This window comes from Schistocerca nitens, chromosome 2 (assembly GCF_023898315.1).
Source record: "Schistocerca nitens isolate TAMUIC-IGC-003100 chromosome 2, iqSchNite1.1, whole genome shotgun sequence".
Classification (NCBI taxonomy): Eukaryota; Metazoa; Arthropoda; class Insecta; order Orthoptera; family Acrididae; genus Schistocerca; species Schistocerca nitens.
In genome coordinates, this window is record NC_064615.1 from 484625348 (window position 1) to 484646217 (window position 20870).

At 39.2% G+C, this 20870-nt stretch overlaps 1 protein-coding gene across 1 annotated transcript in view; it reads right to left on the reverse strand.

Annotated features, from left to right (window-relative positions):
• LOC126236423 (adenosine deaminase-like) overlaps positions 1–20870 on the reverse strand; it is a 181728-nt gene that overhangs the window by 41952 nt on the left and 118906 nt on the right. The window contains exon 3 of the mRNA XM_049945726.1: positions 8962–9087. Coding sequence (XP_049801683.1) covers positions 8962–9087 — 126 coding nt within the window. The remainder of the gene's footprint in view (positions 1–8961; positions 9088–20870) is intronic.

Here is a 20870-nt window from a genome sequence, read left to right on the forward strand (position 1 = left end):
AATGTATAACTTGACTCGCCACATCCTTGAAGGCTCTGCTTCTTGACGGGATCTGCAGAACACAATGACTGAGTGGTTTTTTTTTTTTTTCCTTTAAAATTACATGCTGTATTATTCTTTATTTTCAAATAAATATGCTAAGTTAGTGAACCCCTCTCATGGACCATTTTGTGCAATTCATCATGATTAAGACACTTGCTTTAATGTAATATTTTGAAAAATAATTACTTTTTATTTGACTATTTTTTTACTGTTATATATTCTCATGTGAATTCAGCTGAAAACAAATTAATATTCACATGAAAAATTTGTATATCTTCTTCTTCTACTTCTTCTCATTGTGGTCTTCAATCAAGAGATTCATTTGATGCAGTTCTCCACATTAATCTACCAAGTCTCTTACTTTCTGAATAACTACTGCAACCTACATCCACGTGGAGCTGCTTACTGTATCAGTATCCTTCTACAATTTTTATCTCCCATTCTTCCCTTCGTTATCAGATTCATGATTTGTTGATGGTTCAGGATGTGGCTTGTGACATAATTTTGTGAGCAGTTGCAGGTTAGTGAAGCAGAGATAATTGTGAGAACAAGCAACACACCCTTTGACCTTAACTTAAATTGATACTGTATAAATTCTATTTTTTATTCATGAGACATGTTTGAAACAATGGCACAATACTGCCTAGGGCCATGCAAAATCACTTGGGCACCTACTCCATTCTTCATACTAATAGCAATATTATCAGTAGCTTTATATACTGTAAGGCGCGAAGTCTTCTCCTCCTATAATAATGCAGCAGTTTTCTTAAGACGGCGTCAGCCGTCGAGCAGTCGCACTTGCAGCAGCATTGACACAGACTAGTGATGTTGTGTAATTATAGGAGGAGAAAGCATTCCCACTTTACAGTATATACAGCTATTGATAATATTGCAATTAGTGCAAAGAATGGAGTAGGTGCCCAAGTGATTTTGCACGGCCCTTCAGTCTTTTGCGGATACGTATTGAATTTCACACTTATGAACGCAGACACTAATGGACATGGTAATGGTTGGGTTACTATGGCTGTAGTACATTGTCCAAAAGAAGACACTGTAGCAGGGCTGGAGACTTAACTGATGAGAAATTATTGCTTATGGACATTTCAGATATGTGAAGTCCATGACAGAGTTAGAGGTACATCTTGTTATATGCATACAATGCCATTGGTTCTCAGGATGAGGAATCGTCATAAAATAAATGAGTCAGACTCCATATGGCTTACAGGAGCTCTTAATTGTAGCAAGATTAAAGTTATTGGTGCTGTGACATATTATTATAGAAACTGAAATAAACTAGCTACCCTTTCGTTATTCCTGTAGATCCTTTTTCTTTTAAAAACAAAACAGTCTACACATTGATCTTGCCAAAAGCCGAGAAGCGATTCTTCTTGGTGTTGTAGCTCTCAGGGGCACCCTGGGATGCTCTCTATGTGAGGCACCTCTGGGCATCTGTGTGAGTCGTGCTGCTGCTGCTGCGACATACTTTGATATACGGGGTGATTATAATTAAAGTTAAACTTTCAAACCGTTATAGAAATAACACCACTGGTCAGAATTATGTCAAAATGTAACGGAATATTATCGGAGAAGGGGGAAAACATATGGCAGAAGAAAAATTAATAGTTATAAAATGTAGCAATAGATGGCACTGTAAGTACCATAATTTAATAGTGGCCAACTACAAATGATAAATGAATCATACAACAAGGTGTGCGTTTGACATTAAACAAACATGGGTGTACAGGTGTGAGACTGTTAGTTACATAAGCCCATCCACCACAGAAGGGTCATATCACATCTGATGGGAAAAATCGGTTTTTAATTGTACTGAGGCCAAAAACAGCATAAAAAGCATCACTCACATCAGTTTTTAATTGTCCTGATGCGCCAAAAACTGCATAAAAAGCAGCAATCAAAATCAAATTGGATTATTAATTTCTGTGTGACTGGCGCAAAACATGTTCAATATGCTGTATGCTGTCTACCATTTTCTGCAACAAGTTGAAATCGAGAAACAGCATGTTCCACAACTGATCGAAGTGTATCCAAGGTCATGTTTAGAATGTGTTGCGAAATGTGTGCTTTCAGTGCAGCTAAGTTTTCAATCAGAACAATGAACACAACATCTTTCAGATAGCCCCACAGCTAGAAGTCACACGGATTAAGATCAGGTGATCAGGATGCCCAGGCTGTAGGGAAATGGCGGCTTATAATTCTAGCATTTCTAAAATTGAGCTTCAATAGCTGCTTAACTGGATATGCAATGTGTGGAGGTGCGCCACCTTGCATAAAAATGATCCCAAGCACACATCTACGCTGTTGGAGAGCTGCAATGATGTGGTTGCGCAAAAGATACCCATAGCACTTACCAGTGATGGTACAGGTAACAGGACCGAAAGCACCTGTCTCTTCGATAAAATATGGCCCTATGATAAATGGTGCCGTAAACCCGCACCACACAGTGACCTTTTCAGTATGACGTGGTACTGGTTGATTTGTGTGTTGATTTTCTGTTGCCCATATTTGACAATTCTGTGTGTTGATGTATCCTGTCAAATGGAAGCAGGCTTCGTCTGTCCACAAAATCTTCCATGCCCAATCATTGTCCACTTCCATGCGAGCAAGAAATTCTAAAGCAAAGGTCTCTCTTGCTGGCAGGTCTACAGGAAGAAACTTGTGCACATAGGTAATTTTGAATGGATAGCAAAGAAGGATGTTTCGTAGGTTTTTACGCACCATACTGACAGGTATATCCAATGTTCGGGCAATTCTCCATGCACTATATGTTTGCACACCACCACTTGTCTCCTTCTGCATTGCAGTGGCCACTGCTTCCACTGACGTCAAATCAATTCATTTTTCCCTCAACCAGGTTGCACACCAAAAGAACACATCTTTTCGAATTTCCGAATCATTTTCTCTAGACCCATGGCAGTCATCAGACCAACATCTTTTTCCAAACCCTTCAGTGTCTGGAACTTCTGCAGAGCAATGTGTGCACAATCCTAATTCTTGTAATACAGCTTTCCAAAGAAGAGCATGATCCTGCATTGAGACAGTCATGGCAAACATCTCAGACACAAAAGGAGGAAAAGCTGTGTACCCGGCGTGTTTATGCCAATTTCAATGGGTCATTCACATTACATATGTTTTCATTTACATGTTCTGACACATACAGTGTCATCTATTGATCAATTTTCACACTATTTTTTTCTTCTGCCAAACGTTTTCCCCCTTCTCCGATAATGTTCTGTTGCAATTTGACATAAATCTGGCCAGTGGTGTTATTTTTACAGTGGTTTGAAATGTTAACTTTAATTATAATCACCCTGAATATGTGCCATAGAATAGTGTAATATGCTTATCTGCAATACTTACAAAAGAGCATTAAAGGAGGAGCCCAGCAGGCAGAGCTCTTATCCATATGAAACTGTATTTTAGGATACATGTAAGAAATCCACATTTTGAATGTGGAAACCAGTTAAACCCACCACCCCATATTTTGCTACCTTGAATGGAGGACATATAACATCTACAGAATAATAAAATAATAGGTTTCATGAGGGCCACACTGGATTAGCCGAGTGGTCTAAGGTGGTGCAGTCATGGACTGTGCGGCTGGTCCCGGTGGAGGTTCGAGTCCTCCCTCGGGCATGGGTGTGTGTGTTTGTCCTTAGGATAATTTAGGTTAAGTAGTGTGTAAGCTTAGGGACTGATGACCTTGGCAGTTAAGTCCCATAAGATTTCACACACATTTGAACTTGAAGTTGTGATGCAATACTGAAATTACATTAAATGACTTTTTTCATAAGTAAATTTCATTAAACCAATACTAGAGGACAAAAGGTTGCATTACACACATACAATTGTAATCCAAATGCATCAGGTGAATTAATATTAATAAAAAACTAATCATAATATGAATTTCTCCATCACTTTGGTAATATTACAGACTAACAAAATCTAAGACCAGTTTTGGAAACAGTACAAAAATTCCTTTAAGATGAGACATTTTACAAGTAATTTCGTAGTCATCTTACATTTAATAAAAATTAAATTTATTTTATTTTGCTAAGATGACAGAACAAGTTGTGGAAGGAACAGTTGACTCAAATATGGTTGCTACCATAGTAATAGATATTATGATTAAAATAAAATTGATAAAAAATTTTATCTTAAAACTTAATTTATACTAGCCATCTGGAAGCTTACTTCTACTATGAAGCACATATTTATGCTTTGTTTTTGTGGTCTCACATCCCTTAATGACCTCACATCCTTGAAGTGGTGTGAAGAGGCATGTTTATGCTGGGTGAACATTAATAAAACTGACAAACTGCAGGGATGGATTCCTGACTGGAAATGAAGGAAAAAAGGTCCCATGACCATGTGTCCAGAAATGGACGTTGCGCGTGCAATGACGACATATCATCCTGCAACACAGCATAGAGCTGCATCATATCCACGTCACAACAGACGTTCAAAGTGGCCTCCATGGAAAGCAATGCATGCGTTCACACACTGTATCATTGATTGCCCCATTCTTTCGCACATTCTGGCCTCTCTCCAAATAGCATCACAGGCATCATGAACAGCCTGCTGTAGGGTCTGTACATCAGGAACTGGTTCAGCATGCACAATACTTTTCACAGGTCCCCACACGTAAAAATACAGGGGGTTCAAGTCTGGTGATCTGGCAGGCCATGCTAGAGGGCAAAGGTAAATATACAGGGGCTTAAGTCTGGTGATCTAGCAGGCCATGCTACATGGCCTTCACATCCTATCCAACATCCAGGGAAAATGTTGAGGTGCCGACGATCTGTGATGCACAAGTGGGGTAGTGCTCCCTCGTGCAGAAAACACATAACCCATCATATTATCAAAGGCACATCCTCAAGCAGCCCAGGCAGAGTATTCCACAGGAAGTCGAGGAATGTTTCTCTGTCGAGGCATTGTGGAATAATAACTGGTCCTCAAGTATGTGGTTGCCAAGGATCCCTGCCCACACATTGATGCTGAACTGATGCTGATGAGACACCTGAACAATTCCCCAAGGATTGTCTGTAGCCCACAGGTGATGATTATGCAAATTGATGATACCAGTTCTGGTAACAGTTGGTTTATCAATAAAGAGGACTGATGACAGAAATCCAATAATTGTTATGGTCAGTTGAAAAAACCAGCAACAAAATCCTTCCCGTATAGGGAAATTCACTGCTGATAATCCTTGCACTCCTTGCACATGATAGGGATAGTAGCAGTTGTCATGCAGAATACACATAATCATACTTTGGCTTACACCATATTGGTGGGCCACTTGGCTGGAGCTTGTACCAGGCTTTGTCTCAGTATGCTGTAAAACCTGGTCCTTCAAATCTGGAGTATGCACAGTCTGCCGCTTCCCTGCACATTTGTCTGAAAGGATATATGATCACACAAACACCCAGAAAGGGCTTGAAATATTGTGTGATGTGGTTGAAGTCTGTGAGAGTACTTGTTTTCATACAGCCATTATGCCTCTTGACCATTTCCGTCTGCTTGGACATGCACACAAACATCCTCTCAGTTTTCTTCCAAAATGAATATTGGACCCTTTGACTGCTTACAGAATGCAGCATCAGTTACACAGTCTGTGAGAGACAAGGAACACATGGTATGTGGTCAGAGGAACTGTCATTTATCAGTGCCGTCTACCATGCCAATGATGCATTCATAGGACCTTTTTTCCTTCATTTCCAGTCAGGGATCTGTCCCTGCAATTTGTCAGATCACCTTGTATACTGATTTTTGAGAGGTGCCAGAGGATCAGTTCAGTGAGAGTTGGTGCTGAGGTAGGCTGATGAAACCAACAACATCTGTATTTTTTTAATGTGTTCCAAAAGTAAATTGGCAACAATGAAGAAACATGGGCAAAGGCTGTGGTTATAGAGAACTTTGATTGTGAACTACACTCCTGGAAATTGAAATAAGAACACCGTGAATTCATTGTCCCAGGAAGGGGAAACTTTATTGACACATTCCTGGGGTCAGATACATCACATGATCACACTGACAGAACCACAGGCACATAGACACAGGCAACAGAGCATGCACAATGTCGGCACTAGTACAGTGTATATCCACCTTTCGCAGCAATGCAGGCTGCTATTCTCCCATGGAGACGATCGTAGAGATGCTGGATGTAGTCCTGTGGAACGGCTTGCCATGCCATTTCCACCTGGCGCCTCAGTTGGACCAGCGTTCGTGCTGGACGTGCAGACCGCGTGAGACGACGCTTCATCCAGTCCCAAACATGCTCAATGGGGGACAGATCCGGAGATCTTGCTGGCCAGGGTAGTTGACTTACACCTTCTAGAGCACGTTGGGTGGCACGGGATACATGCGGACGTGCATTGTCCTGTTGGAACAGCAAGTTCCCTTGCCGGTCTAGGAATGGTAGAACGATGGGTTCGATGACGGTTTGGATGTACCGTGCACTATTCAGTGTCCCCTCGACGATCACCAGTGGTGTACGTCCAGTGTAGGAGATCGCTCCCCACACCATGATGCCGGGTGTTGGCCCTGTGTGCCTCGGTCGTATGCAGTCCTGATTGTGGTGCTCACCTGCACGGTGCCAAACACGCATACGACCATCATTGGCACCAAGGCAGAAGCGACTCTCATCGCTGAAGATGACACGTCTCCATTCGTCCCTCCATTCACGCCTGTCGCGACACCACTGGAGGCGGGCTGCACGATGTTGGGGCGTGAGTGGAAGACGGCCTAACGGTGTGCGGGACCGTAGCCCAGCTTCATGGAGACGGTTGCGAATGGTCCTCGCCGATACCCCAGGAGCAACAGTGTCCCTAATTTGCTGGGAAGTGGCGGTGCGGTCCCCTACGGCACTGCGTAGGATCCTACGGTCTTGGTGTGCATCCGTGCGTCGCTGCGGTCCGGTCCCAGGTCGACGGGCACGTGCACCTTCCGCCGACCACTGGCGACAACATCGATGTACTGTGGAGACCTCACACCCCACGTGTTGAGCAATTCGGCGGTACGTCCACCCAGCCTCCCGCATGCCCACTATACGCCCTCGCTCAAAGTCCGTCAACTGCACATACGGTTCACGTCCACGCTGTCGCGGCATGCTACCAGTGTTAAAGACTGTGATGGAGCTCCGTATGCCACGGCAAACTGGCTGACACTGACGGCGGCGGTGCACAAATGCTGCGCAGCTAGCGCCATTCGACGGCCAACACCGCGGTTCCTGGTGTGTCCGCTGTGCCGTGCGTGTGATCATTGCTTGTACAGCCCTCTCGCAGTGTCCGGAGCAAGTATGGTGGGTCTGACACACCGGTGTCAATGTGTTCTTTTTTCCATTTCCAGGAGTGTATGTTCACATAATAAACATCATCGTGTGAATACACAGCTCTGACTTAATAATATTCACTTAGTGTTAGTGAACTCTGGGACCAATCTCCTATAATGGACTGCTGGAAGTTTAAAACATCATGTTATTGATGTAATACAAAAGTTGAATTATTAATGTGACTTGAATAGGGATTCATAATTTAATTTTTTATTGTCGTCAAGTTTAGAAAAAGGAAGTCTTATCAACTGACCCCCTTCTTTTAGTCATGGTGTATGAAGTATTATATCAAAAGTGACCAAACAAATCAGTAACTTTGTGTTCAAGAAATCGTGTTTTCTACAACTACCCATTAAATTTAAAAGAAAATTTTTGACCTGATGAAAACCTTGCAAAGAAGAGAATATATGCTTTAATTCCTGGTACTGTATCATTTTAGCTGCCTGACTGAAGATCATTTTAAGCATAAAGTATGAATATATATTGAGTGTGGCTCATTTAGGCCAGAATCTAATGAAGAAAGACTGGTTTGATGAAACCATCACAGTGTCAATGGGTGATATCATATACCTGAAACATGAATACAAAATACTAGTACAGAAACAAACAAGAAGCAAAGCAAATTGAAAAATATGTGTAACAAACAAAACATACAAATAATGAATAGTCAGCCAACTGTTTGGGAATTTGAACCTCCACAAGGCAGCAAATTATAAATCTCATCCACCTGTGCTCTTACCTCACAAAATTGGTCATAACTTTGCTGCTTGTAGAAGCATGTTGATTACACTTTTACTGTCCTCTTATCATCAGTACCTCTAGATGGTGGGATCCCAGGTTTGACACCTGTCTGGGTTGGAGATTTTCTTCCTATGTCTTCACTCGGGAAATGAGTGTTTTTGTTGTCCTACTCATTTCAACTCATCTTCATTATAAAGATGAGCAAGTCACCAAAGCAGAACAAATAAAAAGACTTTCACCAGGGTGCTAGACAAACCCAAATGGGGTCTTTCAGCCAACAATGTCATACAGTCATTTCATTTTCAAACATTTTTAAAGCTTGAGGTTTTTTTTAACAGTTTACTTCTCCAAATCCTTTTCCTGATTCTCAACACAAGAGATGCTGCTCTCAAAATTTTGATGTTGATCTCCAAGATCAACAAAACTGTCAATGATAGTGAATTCTAAGTAGAAGAAAGCTACCTATTATTTGTAAAAGAGTAAAGAAGACAGAATGCAACATTGTGACACTACGGTCTGTGTGGGAAGTATGTGACAATTCAGAACAAGATAGTAAGTTTGTAGGGATTGATGTACTATTACCATGGATCATTGTGTTAGTTCTTGCCAAATTCCACAGAATCCACAATTTGTAGTTTCATAGATGTACAAAATGTTGGATGAAATAATGTTCAGCCAGAGTTATCATTTCTTTGTTACTCTAAGTAATGGTCTGTTAGTCAGACAGCATTTAAAATTTTCAATAATTTTTTGAACCATGGAGTACACAAAAGTAAAGCAAACAAGAATTTATGTACATACATATAAAATATTTCTTTGCAAATACTTACGCAACATATGGAGTAAATATGAGGAAGGGATGTAAGAAATATTTCAGATCAACTGGATCTTTTATCACTAGTGCATCACATAACTCTTGAAAGGTCCCTTTGCCTGGTAATTGGAGGCCTTTTTTCCTGTAACGACAAAATATAAAAAGCTGAGACCAAAACATTATACAGAATAACATACAAAAATGAGTAATTGACAGAAATATATGATCTGAGGTGTTAGATGTATTCAGTGAAACACCCCTCCCCCTCTGCCCCCCCCCCTTTCCGGCTGAGGGCATGAGTTTTATCTGTGGGACTTACATCATCAGTAATAAGTAAATACAAAAAATTAAAATATGTATTTGAATATTTGTCCCTTTTTGCCTTCTTTTCTGCAGTGGCAGAAACAATCCAAATGACTACCTATAGCCCAAATGCAAGCATGAAATTGTCTTATTAAATTGTGGACTTTGTTCCATCAAATGGTCAAAATATCTATAAGTAAAAGTTTACAAACAAACACATGTTTTGTGCAGAACTATTAGAAATGTTGAGCAGTCTGATAGTCAAAGCATCTCACTTTTTTAAAAAATTTGAGGGCCACTTTGCATTACATTTCTTTCTGAGTCTACATGGAACAGATCTATATAGTAGTAACTTACCAGTCTGGATTTTAAATTCCAAAGAGGTTTTACATACAGTATGTTTAGCAATAGGAATTGTCACATTGGGGAAACTGCTTTCTTTCCATTTTAGACTAAATTCATTTGAAAGACAGAATTGCAGAATAAATACAATTACAGTTCAGTTCAAAACAGCTACTAGTACAACAAAATATTGCAACTTGGACAAATTCAAGGAGGTTAAAGAAAATGTATTTAGCGTCTTTTATAAAGACATCAGCCTTATAAATAATAAAGATTGTAGATTGTAAGGTGTCAGGTTGTAGGCAAATTCCCAACTATAAAGTATTTGATACCACACATTATATCACCATCTGATACATAATTGTCTTTGTATTACGCAATACATTTGGCCACAAAGTAAATATTTCATTTATAATTAGCAGTGATTAACATTCACATTTCATTTAGTTAGTGTTTTGCACAGTACACAATAATAATGTTTTCTCAAAAGGTTTTATCATCTCATCATTTATTTAAAACAGAAATGGTTCTCAGAAACAAAAAGAAAGCATTATTTAAATGCTTTTCACTATAAATTTTGTTTTATACTATCTGATAAACGTGCATTATGGAAATTTTATAGTTATAATCATTTAATTAAAAACACTGTCAATGGAAATTTATCATTCAAGAAGTAAAGTATGGTTACCTGATCAAAATAAGGTAATTGGTTTCTGTGAAAAAATTCTTGTTACAAGAAAATTCATTAAAGTTATAAAGCAAACACATTCATATACTCGACACGTTTTGACCATAAATTTAAAATCATTTAATATTATTTTGTCATAATAGAAGCCCTATTTACAAAGTTGTTGTAGTAAAAAAAAAAATGTTTTGCTGTGTGCAAGGAGTAGTATGACCTTCTGTGATACAGCCATGTCTACAAGGTTGCCCACTTGACAGACATAAAAAACATAACAACAACATCGTTCCAGTCAGGCTCACGGATGGCACCAACTTTGCCATAGTGTGACAAAGTGGTTGCACTACTTTACAATGCCAGTCACATACAATGAACTAGAGTACAAAATATTCTTCCGCTCATCAGGGAGCTTCACAGGCCAATGACAGTGAATCTTCAAGTTATCAGCAAAGTTGTACACAAGTTTCATCAAGAGCTCTACAATTGTCTATGAGTGTCTACTCCCTGGATGATGCACTGCAAGCCAGTGCCCTCTGAATTGGCTTATATTCTGGGGTGAGTGAACTACTCTGTTTAGGACTTTTTGTCTAAGTGATCATTGGTGGACTTGTGTGTTTTACGTTGATACCCTTCATAACAGAACTGTGTTTACTGTATTTTTAATAAATGTGGTGACTTTGATTCAGTTTCTCACTCAGTAGCTTCATAGGCACATTAAGAAACGCAGATTATGACATAGCATGCAATACAACACATGGTAATAGTCATAATAGTCATCCTAGAAAGTTCTGGCATGAATGTATAGTTTGTATATAAAGCTCACCAATTTCACCTCAGTTGTTCTTGTGTTTACAATGCATTTAGACGTTATGTTAGGCTATGATAAGAAGTTAAGCTGTTATGAAGCTATCAAAACATTATCTCACGTGAAGGACAATTGTTTCAGAAAACCACTTTCAAACTGAATCTTTGATTTTATGGTGTACAAAATTATGCAGAATGTTATGCAAGAACATAAACAGGAAACTCAAGAAGCTGAATTTCAATCTAATATAACAAACTGCAGCTTGTGGTGCACGCTGCAGCAAACAAAGCCTGTTGTCTGGTCTCCAAGGTCATACATGGATCATTCCAGTGACTGGAGGAGAATGTTGAGAAGAACAGACTTTGCATGGAGTTTCTGTGGTGTCACAGCCAGACACCACACTTGCTAGGTGGTAGCTTAAATCGGCCGCGGTCCATTAGTACATGTCGGACCCGCGTGTCGCCACTGTGTGATCGCAGACCGAGCGCCACCACACGGCAGGTCTCGAGAGACGTACGAGAACTCGCCCCAGTTGTACGACGACGTTGCTAGCGACTACACGGACGAAGCCTTCAGCTAAGTTAATGGCTACGACTTAGCAAGGCGCCAATTGTATCAGTGCATGTATCTTACGAGTCTCATTTGTATAGTCAAGAGAGATGTACCACAAGGAGTGATTAAAAGTTAAGTATATTCCAAAGCTACGTATTTTCTTTATAGCAGTCATAACGTATCCTGTTCCAGACTTGACGCCAGTCGGCGTGTGTGTACGCGTGCCTTTCGGCTTCCTCCTCAGTGTGGCGTGACTAGCTTGTTACGCCACAACAGTTTCAATGAAGTTCATAACTTGCAGCGTTGTCCCCAGAACTGATCGTGGCCCTTTGGCCCTGAGTCGAGTGGAAGGCCTCAACAAGAGACTTTTAAGATTCTGTAACAAACTACGCTGCAATTTCGTGGACTTGTGTCATAGAGGTTCAGAACTGTAGGGTGCCCCTAAATGGGTCAGGCGTGCACTACACATCAAAGGCTGCTACTCAGGTAGCTGACTGTGTGCGGAGCGCACACAAGGGTTTTTTAGATCCAGTCCACATAACGATAGCTGTAGGAAACCCAGAAGTATCAGTGTAAGATTGAAAGAAACGCCTCCCACAGGTTAGAGTATTCCTAATGGTTAACTGCCAAGGCAATTATTCACAAATTTCCAATTCTGAAGCACTCCTGAAAAGCAGTGAAGCTCACATAATACCAGTTACAGAAATCTGGCTGAAACCTGAAACTGGTGGCAGTGAGGTTTTTGGAGAATATCTGAGTATATTGAAAGGATTGGCAAATGGGAAATGTAGGTGTCATATTTGTTACAGTAGACAAAAAACTCAGATCTGCCATGATAGAAACTGAAGCTCCATGTGAGATTGTTTGGGCAAGACTCAGTATGAAGGAAGGGCATGAAATGATAAATGGATCCTTCTATAACCCACCAGACTCATCTCCTGACGTAACTGAAAACTTTAGAGAAAACCTCAGTTCCCTTGTAATTAAGTTTCCCAATCATATTGCAATCATCAGTGATGACTTTAATCATCCAACAATCAACTGGGAAAATTACAGTTTTGTTAGTGCTGCATGTGATAAGACATACTGTGAAACATTACGAAATGCCTTTTCTGAAAACCACCTAGAACAGATTGTTCAAAACCCCACTCATGATGGAAATGTATTGGATCTAATGGCAACAAATAGTCCTGACCACTTTGAGGATGCCCAGATCAAAACTTATATCAGTGAGTGTGAAGCAGTTGTTGCAATAATGATTACCAAAGTACAAAGGACAACTAAAAAAAGCAGAAAGATGTATATGTTCAGTAAACTAGATAAAAAAGGTCAGAAATGTCACATCTCAATGAGGAACTTGAAACTTTCCGCACACATCAGGAGCATGTAGAGAAACTCTGGCTCAAGTTTAAGAGAATAGTTGACCATGCACTGGAGAGATATGTAACAAGTAGCACAATTCATAACGGGAGGGACCTCCAAGTATACAGTCACTGTAAAGAAACTTCGAAAGGAAAAGAAATTACTGGATAATAGATATAAAACTAAGCATAGGGCTGTAGAGAGAGAGATGCTGAATGAAATGTGTTCATCCATCAAGAGAGTAATGCATGAAGCCTTCAATGATTACTGTAGCAGATTGTTGTCAAATTGTCTTTCACAAAACCCAAAGAAATTCTGGGTGTAGATGGGGGTGCCAGTTGCGTGGGAAAATGATAGGTTTCTAGTACCTTCTAGAACAATTTCAGCATTGTTATACTGTTCTGGTATTGGAAAGCATGAGGGATTGTGAATGGTGGGATGCTGGGGGGGGGGGGGGGGGCAGGAGCCCCCCCACCCCCCCACCCCCCATACAACTTCGATGGCAACCCTTCAGGTTAATAAAAATATCTTTTAAATGTACTGTAAAGCACATAATTGAGTGTGCCAGTGTGCCTTCCCTCTCGAGATGACTCAGAGCCTTCTATACTGATAGTTTGAGTATGCCTGCCCACTGCCTTCTCCGTAATCTCATTTACATTTACTTTGGTTAATAACAAAAATTTATTAATTCATGTAGCCTTATGAGTGGTGTGAATTATTTTGGTTTAAATTTGGGTGAAGCCCTTATGTTATTATTATATTATTATTATTATTATTATTATTATTACTATTCATCTACATCTACATCTATGTGATTACTCTGCTATTCACAATAAAGTGCCTGGCAGAGGGTTCAATGAAACACCTTCAAGCTGTCTCTCTACCGTTCCACTCTCGAACGGCACGCGGGAAAAACGAGCACTTAAATTTGTACGTGCAAGTCCTGATTTCTCTTATTTTATTGTGATGATCATTTCTCCCTATGTAGGTGGGTGGCAACAGAATGTTTTTGCAATCGGAAGAGAAAACTGGTGATTGAAATTTCATGAGAAGATCCCATCGCAACAAAAAATGCCTTTGTTTTAATGATTGCCACTCCAATTCACTATCATGTCTGTGCCACTATCTCCCCTATTTCACGATAATACAAAACGAGCTGCCCTTCTTTGTACTTTTTTGATGTCATCTGTCAGTTCCACCTGATATGGATCCCACACCGCACAGCAATACTCCAGAATAGGGCGGACAAGCATGGTGTAAGCAGTCTCTTTAGTAGACCTGTTTTACCTTCTAAGTGTTCTGCCAATGAATCACAGTATTTGGTTTGCTCTACCCACAATATTATCTATGTGATCATTCCAATTTAGGTTATTTATAATTGTAATCCGTAAGTATTTATCTGAATTTACAGCCTTCAGATTTGTGTGACTTCCTGCATAATCGAAATTTAGCTGACTTCTTTTAGTACTCATGTGAATAACTTCACACTTTTCTTTATTCAGGGTCAATTGATACTTTTCCCACCATACATATATCTTATCTAAATCATTTTGCAAGTCGTTTTGATCATCTGATGACTTTACAAGATGGTAAATGACAGCATCATCTGCAGACAATCTAAGACGGCTACTCAGACTGTCTCCTATGTCGTTAATACAGATCAGAAACAATAAAGGGCCTATAACACTTAATGGGGAATGCCAGATATTACTTCTATTTTATTATTCTGTATTATTACTAAAATGACTATTGAAGCCTTTAAATAAAATTGCAAAATAGGATGGGTATATTTATAAAGTACTACATAACGTAATTGCTATGTTACAATCTGGCCTTATAGCCTCCCTACAATGGGCCATTCCAAGTGTTAAAATGTGGCAGCCACACATTCGATATTGATGTCAGTGGCAACCATATGACAGTCTTCATTAACAGAGTAAAACCAGCATGGAACCTCATCACCATGGAGGATACAAACAATCACAAGATGACAACAATCCAAATGTCTCGCATTCAACCGGATCTCGACCCACTAATCAGAAATGGTCACGGCCAACATCCATGACTTTCAACTTGAAGAAGTTGTGGTCAAACTGATCAACACTGACTTCTGGGTGAAGCAATGCCTGCAGCCTTTGATACAACAACCAAGGCAATCACTACTCAGTGGATGTCATGGCGGTGTCTTCATGAACCTCCTCAGCAGGTGAACTCAAGATCACTCTACCGGTTACCATTCTGAACAGCCTGTCCTGTGGTAACATTGAGGCAAAGAATATCACTGACTTACACAGCTGAGCAGAGGTGTGAAGTGTCTGTGCTTCAGACAGGCAGTTTGTGCTGAGCAATGCAAGACAGAGGTGATTCTGTAGTGTGTAGTCACAAATAACACTTGTAGCCAGTTAAATTTGTGTTCGTGTATTTTTGGTATGTTCTATCCTACTACACAGAGGAAATAATCTACAACTTTTTAAGGATCTAGGAATTCTTACACTTCCTTCCCAACATATTCATTTCTTAATGGTTTTTGTTCCCAATAGTAAAAGTCAGTATCAAGTGAACAGTGATTTACAGTTGCAGTAGAAGACACAAAAATAATTTTCATGTAGACTGCCTCCTTATCCAGGATTCAGAGTGCAGTTATGTACTCTGTTGATACGATAACTCTCATCTAATGTCATGCACGAAATTGGAAATCCACATCAATTCAAAATAAAATTAAAAACCTACCTCATCAACCACTCTTCCTACAAATTATCTGAATGTCTAGATTCAGGGACTGAAGAGTTTTGTTACCTAGATGGCAAGTAGTAATGTACTATAAACAAGATTTAGTATCTCTAGATATAGAAATATTTCCTTATCAAGTAATTGAATATTAAGCTACAGACGGCAGATAAACAGCAACTACACAATAAAACTGAGGAGGCAGTAGATTTTTTTTTATGCATAATACTGATAATTTATTGTTAATACAGTATGGGGATTAAGTTTCTATGATGACCTTGATTTGTATTAATGTATGCTATGACTCTGAAATGTGCCTACTTCTTTGAGAAAATTGCACAAAGGAAAAAAAATCTTCCTGTTAAGTGACATTATAAGATGTGAATAAGTCAAAAGGTTTGTGTACACATATTTTGTCATGTCAAGAATGCACATTCCAACAATGATGGGATTATTTTTCATTCTTATAGTTTCTCTGAACAGCTTCAATAAGAAAATTTAATTATTCCAATGTAAAAAAAAAAAAAAAAAATCATTACTCTTCTCTAATCAATGGATGTTCAGGTCAATGCATTGTGGATGGCTCCCGTCACTGTTCATTGACTAACTGTAAGATTCTTGCACCACAAAAGTGTAAAAAATTAATAAGCTCAGACATTGTCTCTTATGAAGATAGGTTATTTCTCTAATGAGAGGATGATTAACAAAAGAGTCAACATGAATCTCAGATCGTTTTGTCATTGAACAATGTGGTTGCAATCCTACTGAAGTTGGCCTCCTGTGAAAATATGAGTTTACAGTTCTGGAAAGACATGGAAAGTGGATATTTCAAATGTTTCTACTAAATGAAAAAGTGTTACATAATTTGAGTCAGAAATTATTCAGTAAACCATTTACATTGCAGAACTTACACTGTGCTTCCATCCAACATAAAGATGTAAGAGAGTGGGAGAGTCTCCACAAGACAAGTGAAGTATTCTACCATTTCCTTGTTTTAAAAAGATAAATGAAAAGAGATGCAAGCAGCAACTTAGAATGAAATAAGAAATTTCTGGTGTTTAACTTTTTTAAGCACTTTATTTATGAACAGTAAAAGAACAGTAATATTTCTTGAATTTGAAAAGGTAATGTTAGAACTTGTTGCACATCCCTACGGGTTCTCCTCCTAATGGAATCTACAGAACATGATGAATGAATGGAAGAATATAATGCTACATAAAGGCCATCATGTATATGAAATCAGAAAAGAGCAATAGCAGCCAAAAATGCTTAACACAGTGGTAAACAAACATGTTAATCAGTGTAAAAGCAGGTATAGATACTTCCAAAAAGCCTCATTAAAAGATAATAGGTTTCTCTTCAAGTATTGATAAATTATAGGAATGGTCTAGCTTTAACAGTAAGCTAATAAGAAAAGAATGAAACACATTCTCAATAAAGGAACATTGCTAAAATTATAGATTTTACTGGAATCTCAACCAAACTAAATGATTCTGGACAAAAACTGTAATAGTCCTGTATGCAACACACAGTCAGGCAATTTGCCTGGGCTCTGATTACTGACTGTTCAAAGTTTGTTAAATGCTGAATAAAACTGAGAATAGAATTGATGTAATAAGTGTAAAAGTAGATGACAAATAGTAGCAAGTGTCAGCCAAATATAAAACATAAGGAGGGTTGGTTAAAGCAGTTTTATGGCAAAGCACACTATTTCTGTGTAAGAGAAATTGTATTCAAGCTTTGGTGAAGTTGTACTGCCTCACATTCCCTATTACTTCCTCAAACCTCACCTGGCAAACACTGGCATGACCCTTTCAATAACAGGGTCACATTCAGTTATCCTCCCATTAAAACTAACCCAGCTTTCTCACTCTACATTGTCAATGTTAAAGCAATCTTCCCCCACCCCACTTGACAAGAAAGGTAGATAAATAGAGAGGCAGAAGAATGGGAGTAGAGTTAGACACAATGAAGCAACACACACACACACACACACACACCACACACACACACAAGACTAGGAACAGTTTCAACCTCATCACCATTTTCAAATAAAATAATAGATAATTATAGACAAAAAAATGTTGTTAACAGAACACAAAAGTATTCAACAAAAATAATAACTTGAAGAAAGAGCTAAAAACAAAATAGTTTGAGTGATGTGCATACGACAGGAAAGGTGGTAACATACTGTATTTACTGAATTAATTTGTATATGTAAAAAATAAACCATGAGGACAATAATTTGTGGGGAATAATTTCTTTATAGAGATTGAGGCTGAATTATTAGAGTGCCACAGTACACAGATGACCAAATTAGTACCTTGGCCTCTTACGTTATGGTCTGGCATGATAACAGAGATTATTCTAATGCAGATAACAGAGTATCACAAATAATTATCATACAAACACTTTCACAAGATTCTCCATTCTGAATATTAAGGACATTAGCAGAGCTGCTGATGGAATATGCAATGATATACTGACGTATACAAGGGTGTACTGAGAAGTAATGTTTTCAAATTTTTTATTCTCTTCTCAACATTGGTTGGAATATTACATGTCATGCAGATTACTCAGTCAACTTTCCCACTTTGCTGATGGAAGTTGCAACCCTCTGCCAATACAGGGCTCTGAATTGTAGCATGTAACATGGTGGTGTGTAACAAACTATGTCAGTGTTAGAGAACCTCAGAAAATTGAAATTACAAATTCAAAGAGTTCACCCACACATGCAGCACCCTCTCCTTCTGAATGACAATGCCAGACCAAACATGAGGGCTGCAACATTTGTAACAATATGATGTCTTGGGTTCACTGTCATCGATCATCCTCCACACAGTCTAGACTTGCCCCAATCTAGTTTTCATCTGTTTCCAAGAGTTAAAGAACTTCTTTGAGGACTTCACTTTGATAGTGATGAAGCTGTCCATGCAGAGATGAGGTAGTGCCTCCATCAACAAAGTCAAATATTCTACAATGATTGTACCAACAAAATACTATTCTGTTGTTGGGAAAAATATGTTTGTTGCCTGGGTGACTATGCTGAGAAACAAATATGTAGACATGCAGAATAAAGTCTATTTCATTTAAACAGCTTTAAGAGCTTCCACATAAAAAATTCAGAGGCGTTACTTTTCAGACTTTTCGTGAAAACTTGTGACTGTGGACTGAGCTTATAGGTCCACCACTCACAGAAATTTGAACTTTGTGTGGGCTCTATCACTCAGACTGTGACAATTTTTCATGCAGTTTTTCGAACTGTGAACTTTGCTTGTGCACTAGGACTGTGCATTCTTTCATGCAGTGACACCTGGACTGTGAATTATTCTGTGAATTGTGGACCTTGAGCCTGTGTGCTTTGAACTGTGAACCATGTGTGTTTCTCCTTCTTTCCAGACACCATAGACAAACCATCTATGGCAGCTACACTACAGCAGCTAATGGCTCAACAGGTGGAAAGTCAAAAATTTATTTAGGAGCTTCTGGCCAGGGTATAGCAACAGATGGCTAATCCTTTGCCATTTCCACAACACAAGGAGAATTCAGAAGACTTGGACTCATACAAAAAATGGCTACAGCAGCACTTTATGATGTTTAAGGTAAACGACAATGATACAGCTAAATCTCTTTTCTTATCTTGGATCCAACCACAGACTTATCAATTGTCGAGCAAGCTAGCCTCTCTGACAGAACCTGATAAACTGACATTTGAGGAAATGTGTTCCTCGGTTAGTGCTCACTACCAAATAAATTGTCATGTGATTTCTGCTCGTCCTGGGTTTTACCAACGCTGCAAGCAACCAGGTCAATCCTATCGACCTCAGGCAGCAGAACTAAGTCACAGATGCAGGTTTTTTTAATGCCAAAAGCAAATAATTGTCTGCAGAGGTCTTGATTAGAGATGCACTTATCGATGCAACATCTGATAGAATTTCACTTATAGTCTTTACAATTTGGAGACCCTTCTTTAGATGATGTGTTGCCTCTAACACAGTCATACAAAGTCATACAAGTGGCAGGCCAACACTTAAGACTCCTGGACAGAAATTGCTGCAGTAAACAGATAGCCCAGCAAACTTTACAATTTGGTGGCCAAAGGGCAAGTGTGGCAGTCCACAAACAGCAGCAGGCCTATCCCCCCGCATGTAAACAGTGGTTTTCAAGATGCCCCAGGTTTAGACAGGCACATCCTTCCTGCCTAGACTGTTTGCAGAAGTAAGCTAGAGACAACAGTCCAGGCAGATCGGCAGTGCACTAGATGTGCAAGACATTGTCAGCTTCCTATTGCCTGCAGGGCAGCCATTCCATCTTCACGATCGTGAGATCAAATGGACATAAATGTTATCAATTATAACCCTTCAAATCACAGAAAATCCTCCAATAAAATACACATTTCCCTGCAAGTAGCTGGGAAATCAGTAAACTATGAGGTTAATAAGGTGCCACCGCAAGTTTAATCAACTATGAAACATATTTACAATTAGGGGTAACTGCACTAACTCTATCAGCTCAATGACTGGTAAATTCTAGCAAGCAACAAATTTTGTTGAAAGATCAGTTTACCAGAGGAGCCACTTACAAAAAATGAGAAGAGAAATGACTTTCTAAATTTTAAACAGTGATTATATGGTGAAACTTTTTGGCCTGAAGGTATTTACAACTTTGGATTGCCCATCAATGACTCAAGCAATCTAGTATTCGAGAATGTACTTACAAACAACTGGAGGAGCTCTGTACAGAAATCCCCAGGATTTTTTCTTCTGATCTGGGAAAGACAAAGAATATCGAAGCTCATATTTCACTAAAACCTTTGGCACAACCTTGATTTTTCCACCCCAAGTCGATTCCTTAGGCAATCCGTGAACAGGTCACAAATAAATTAGGCAGGCTGCAGGAATTGGATGTGATTGAACCTTATCTCATCAAGTCAGTGGGCAACTCTCCTGGTTATCATCAAGAAGCCATGTGGCAGGCTCATGCTTTGTAGGGATTTCGAAGTCAGGGTGAATGCTCAAGCAAAAGTGGACATGTACCTGATTCTGGAGCCTGATGAACTATACACAAAGCTGAAAGGTGGCTACTTCTTACCTTAAGTTGACCTCACTGACATGTAATTACAGTTAGGTAAAACTGCTCAGAAGATTTTAGG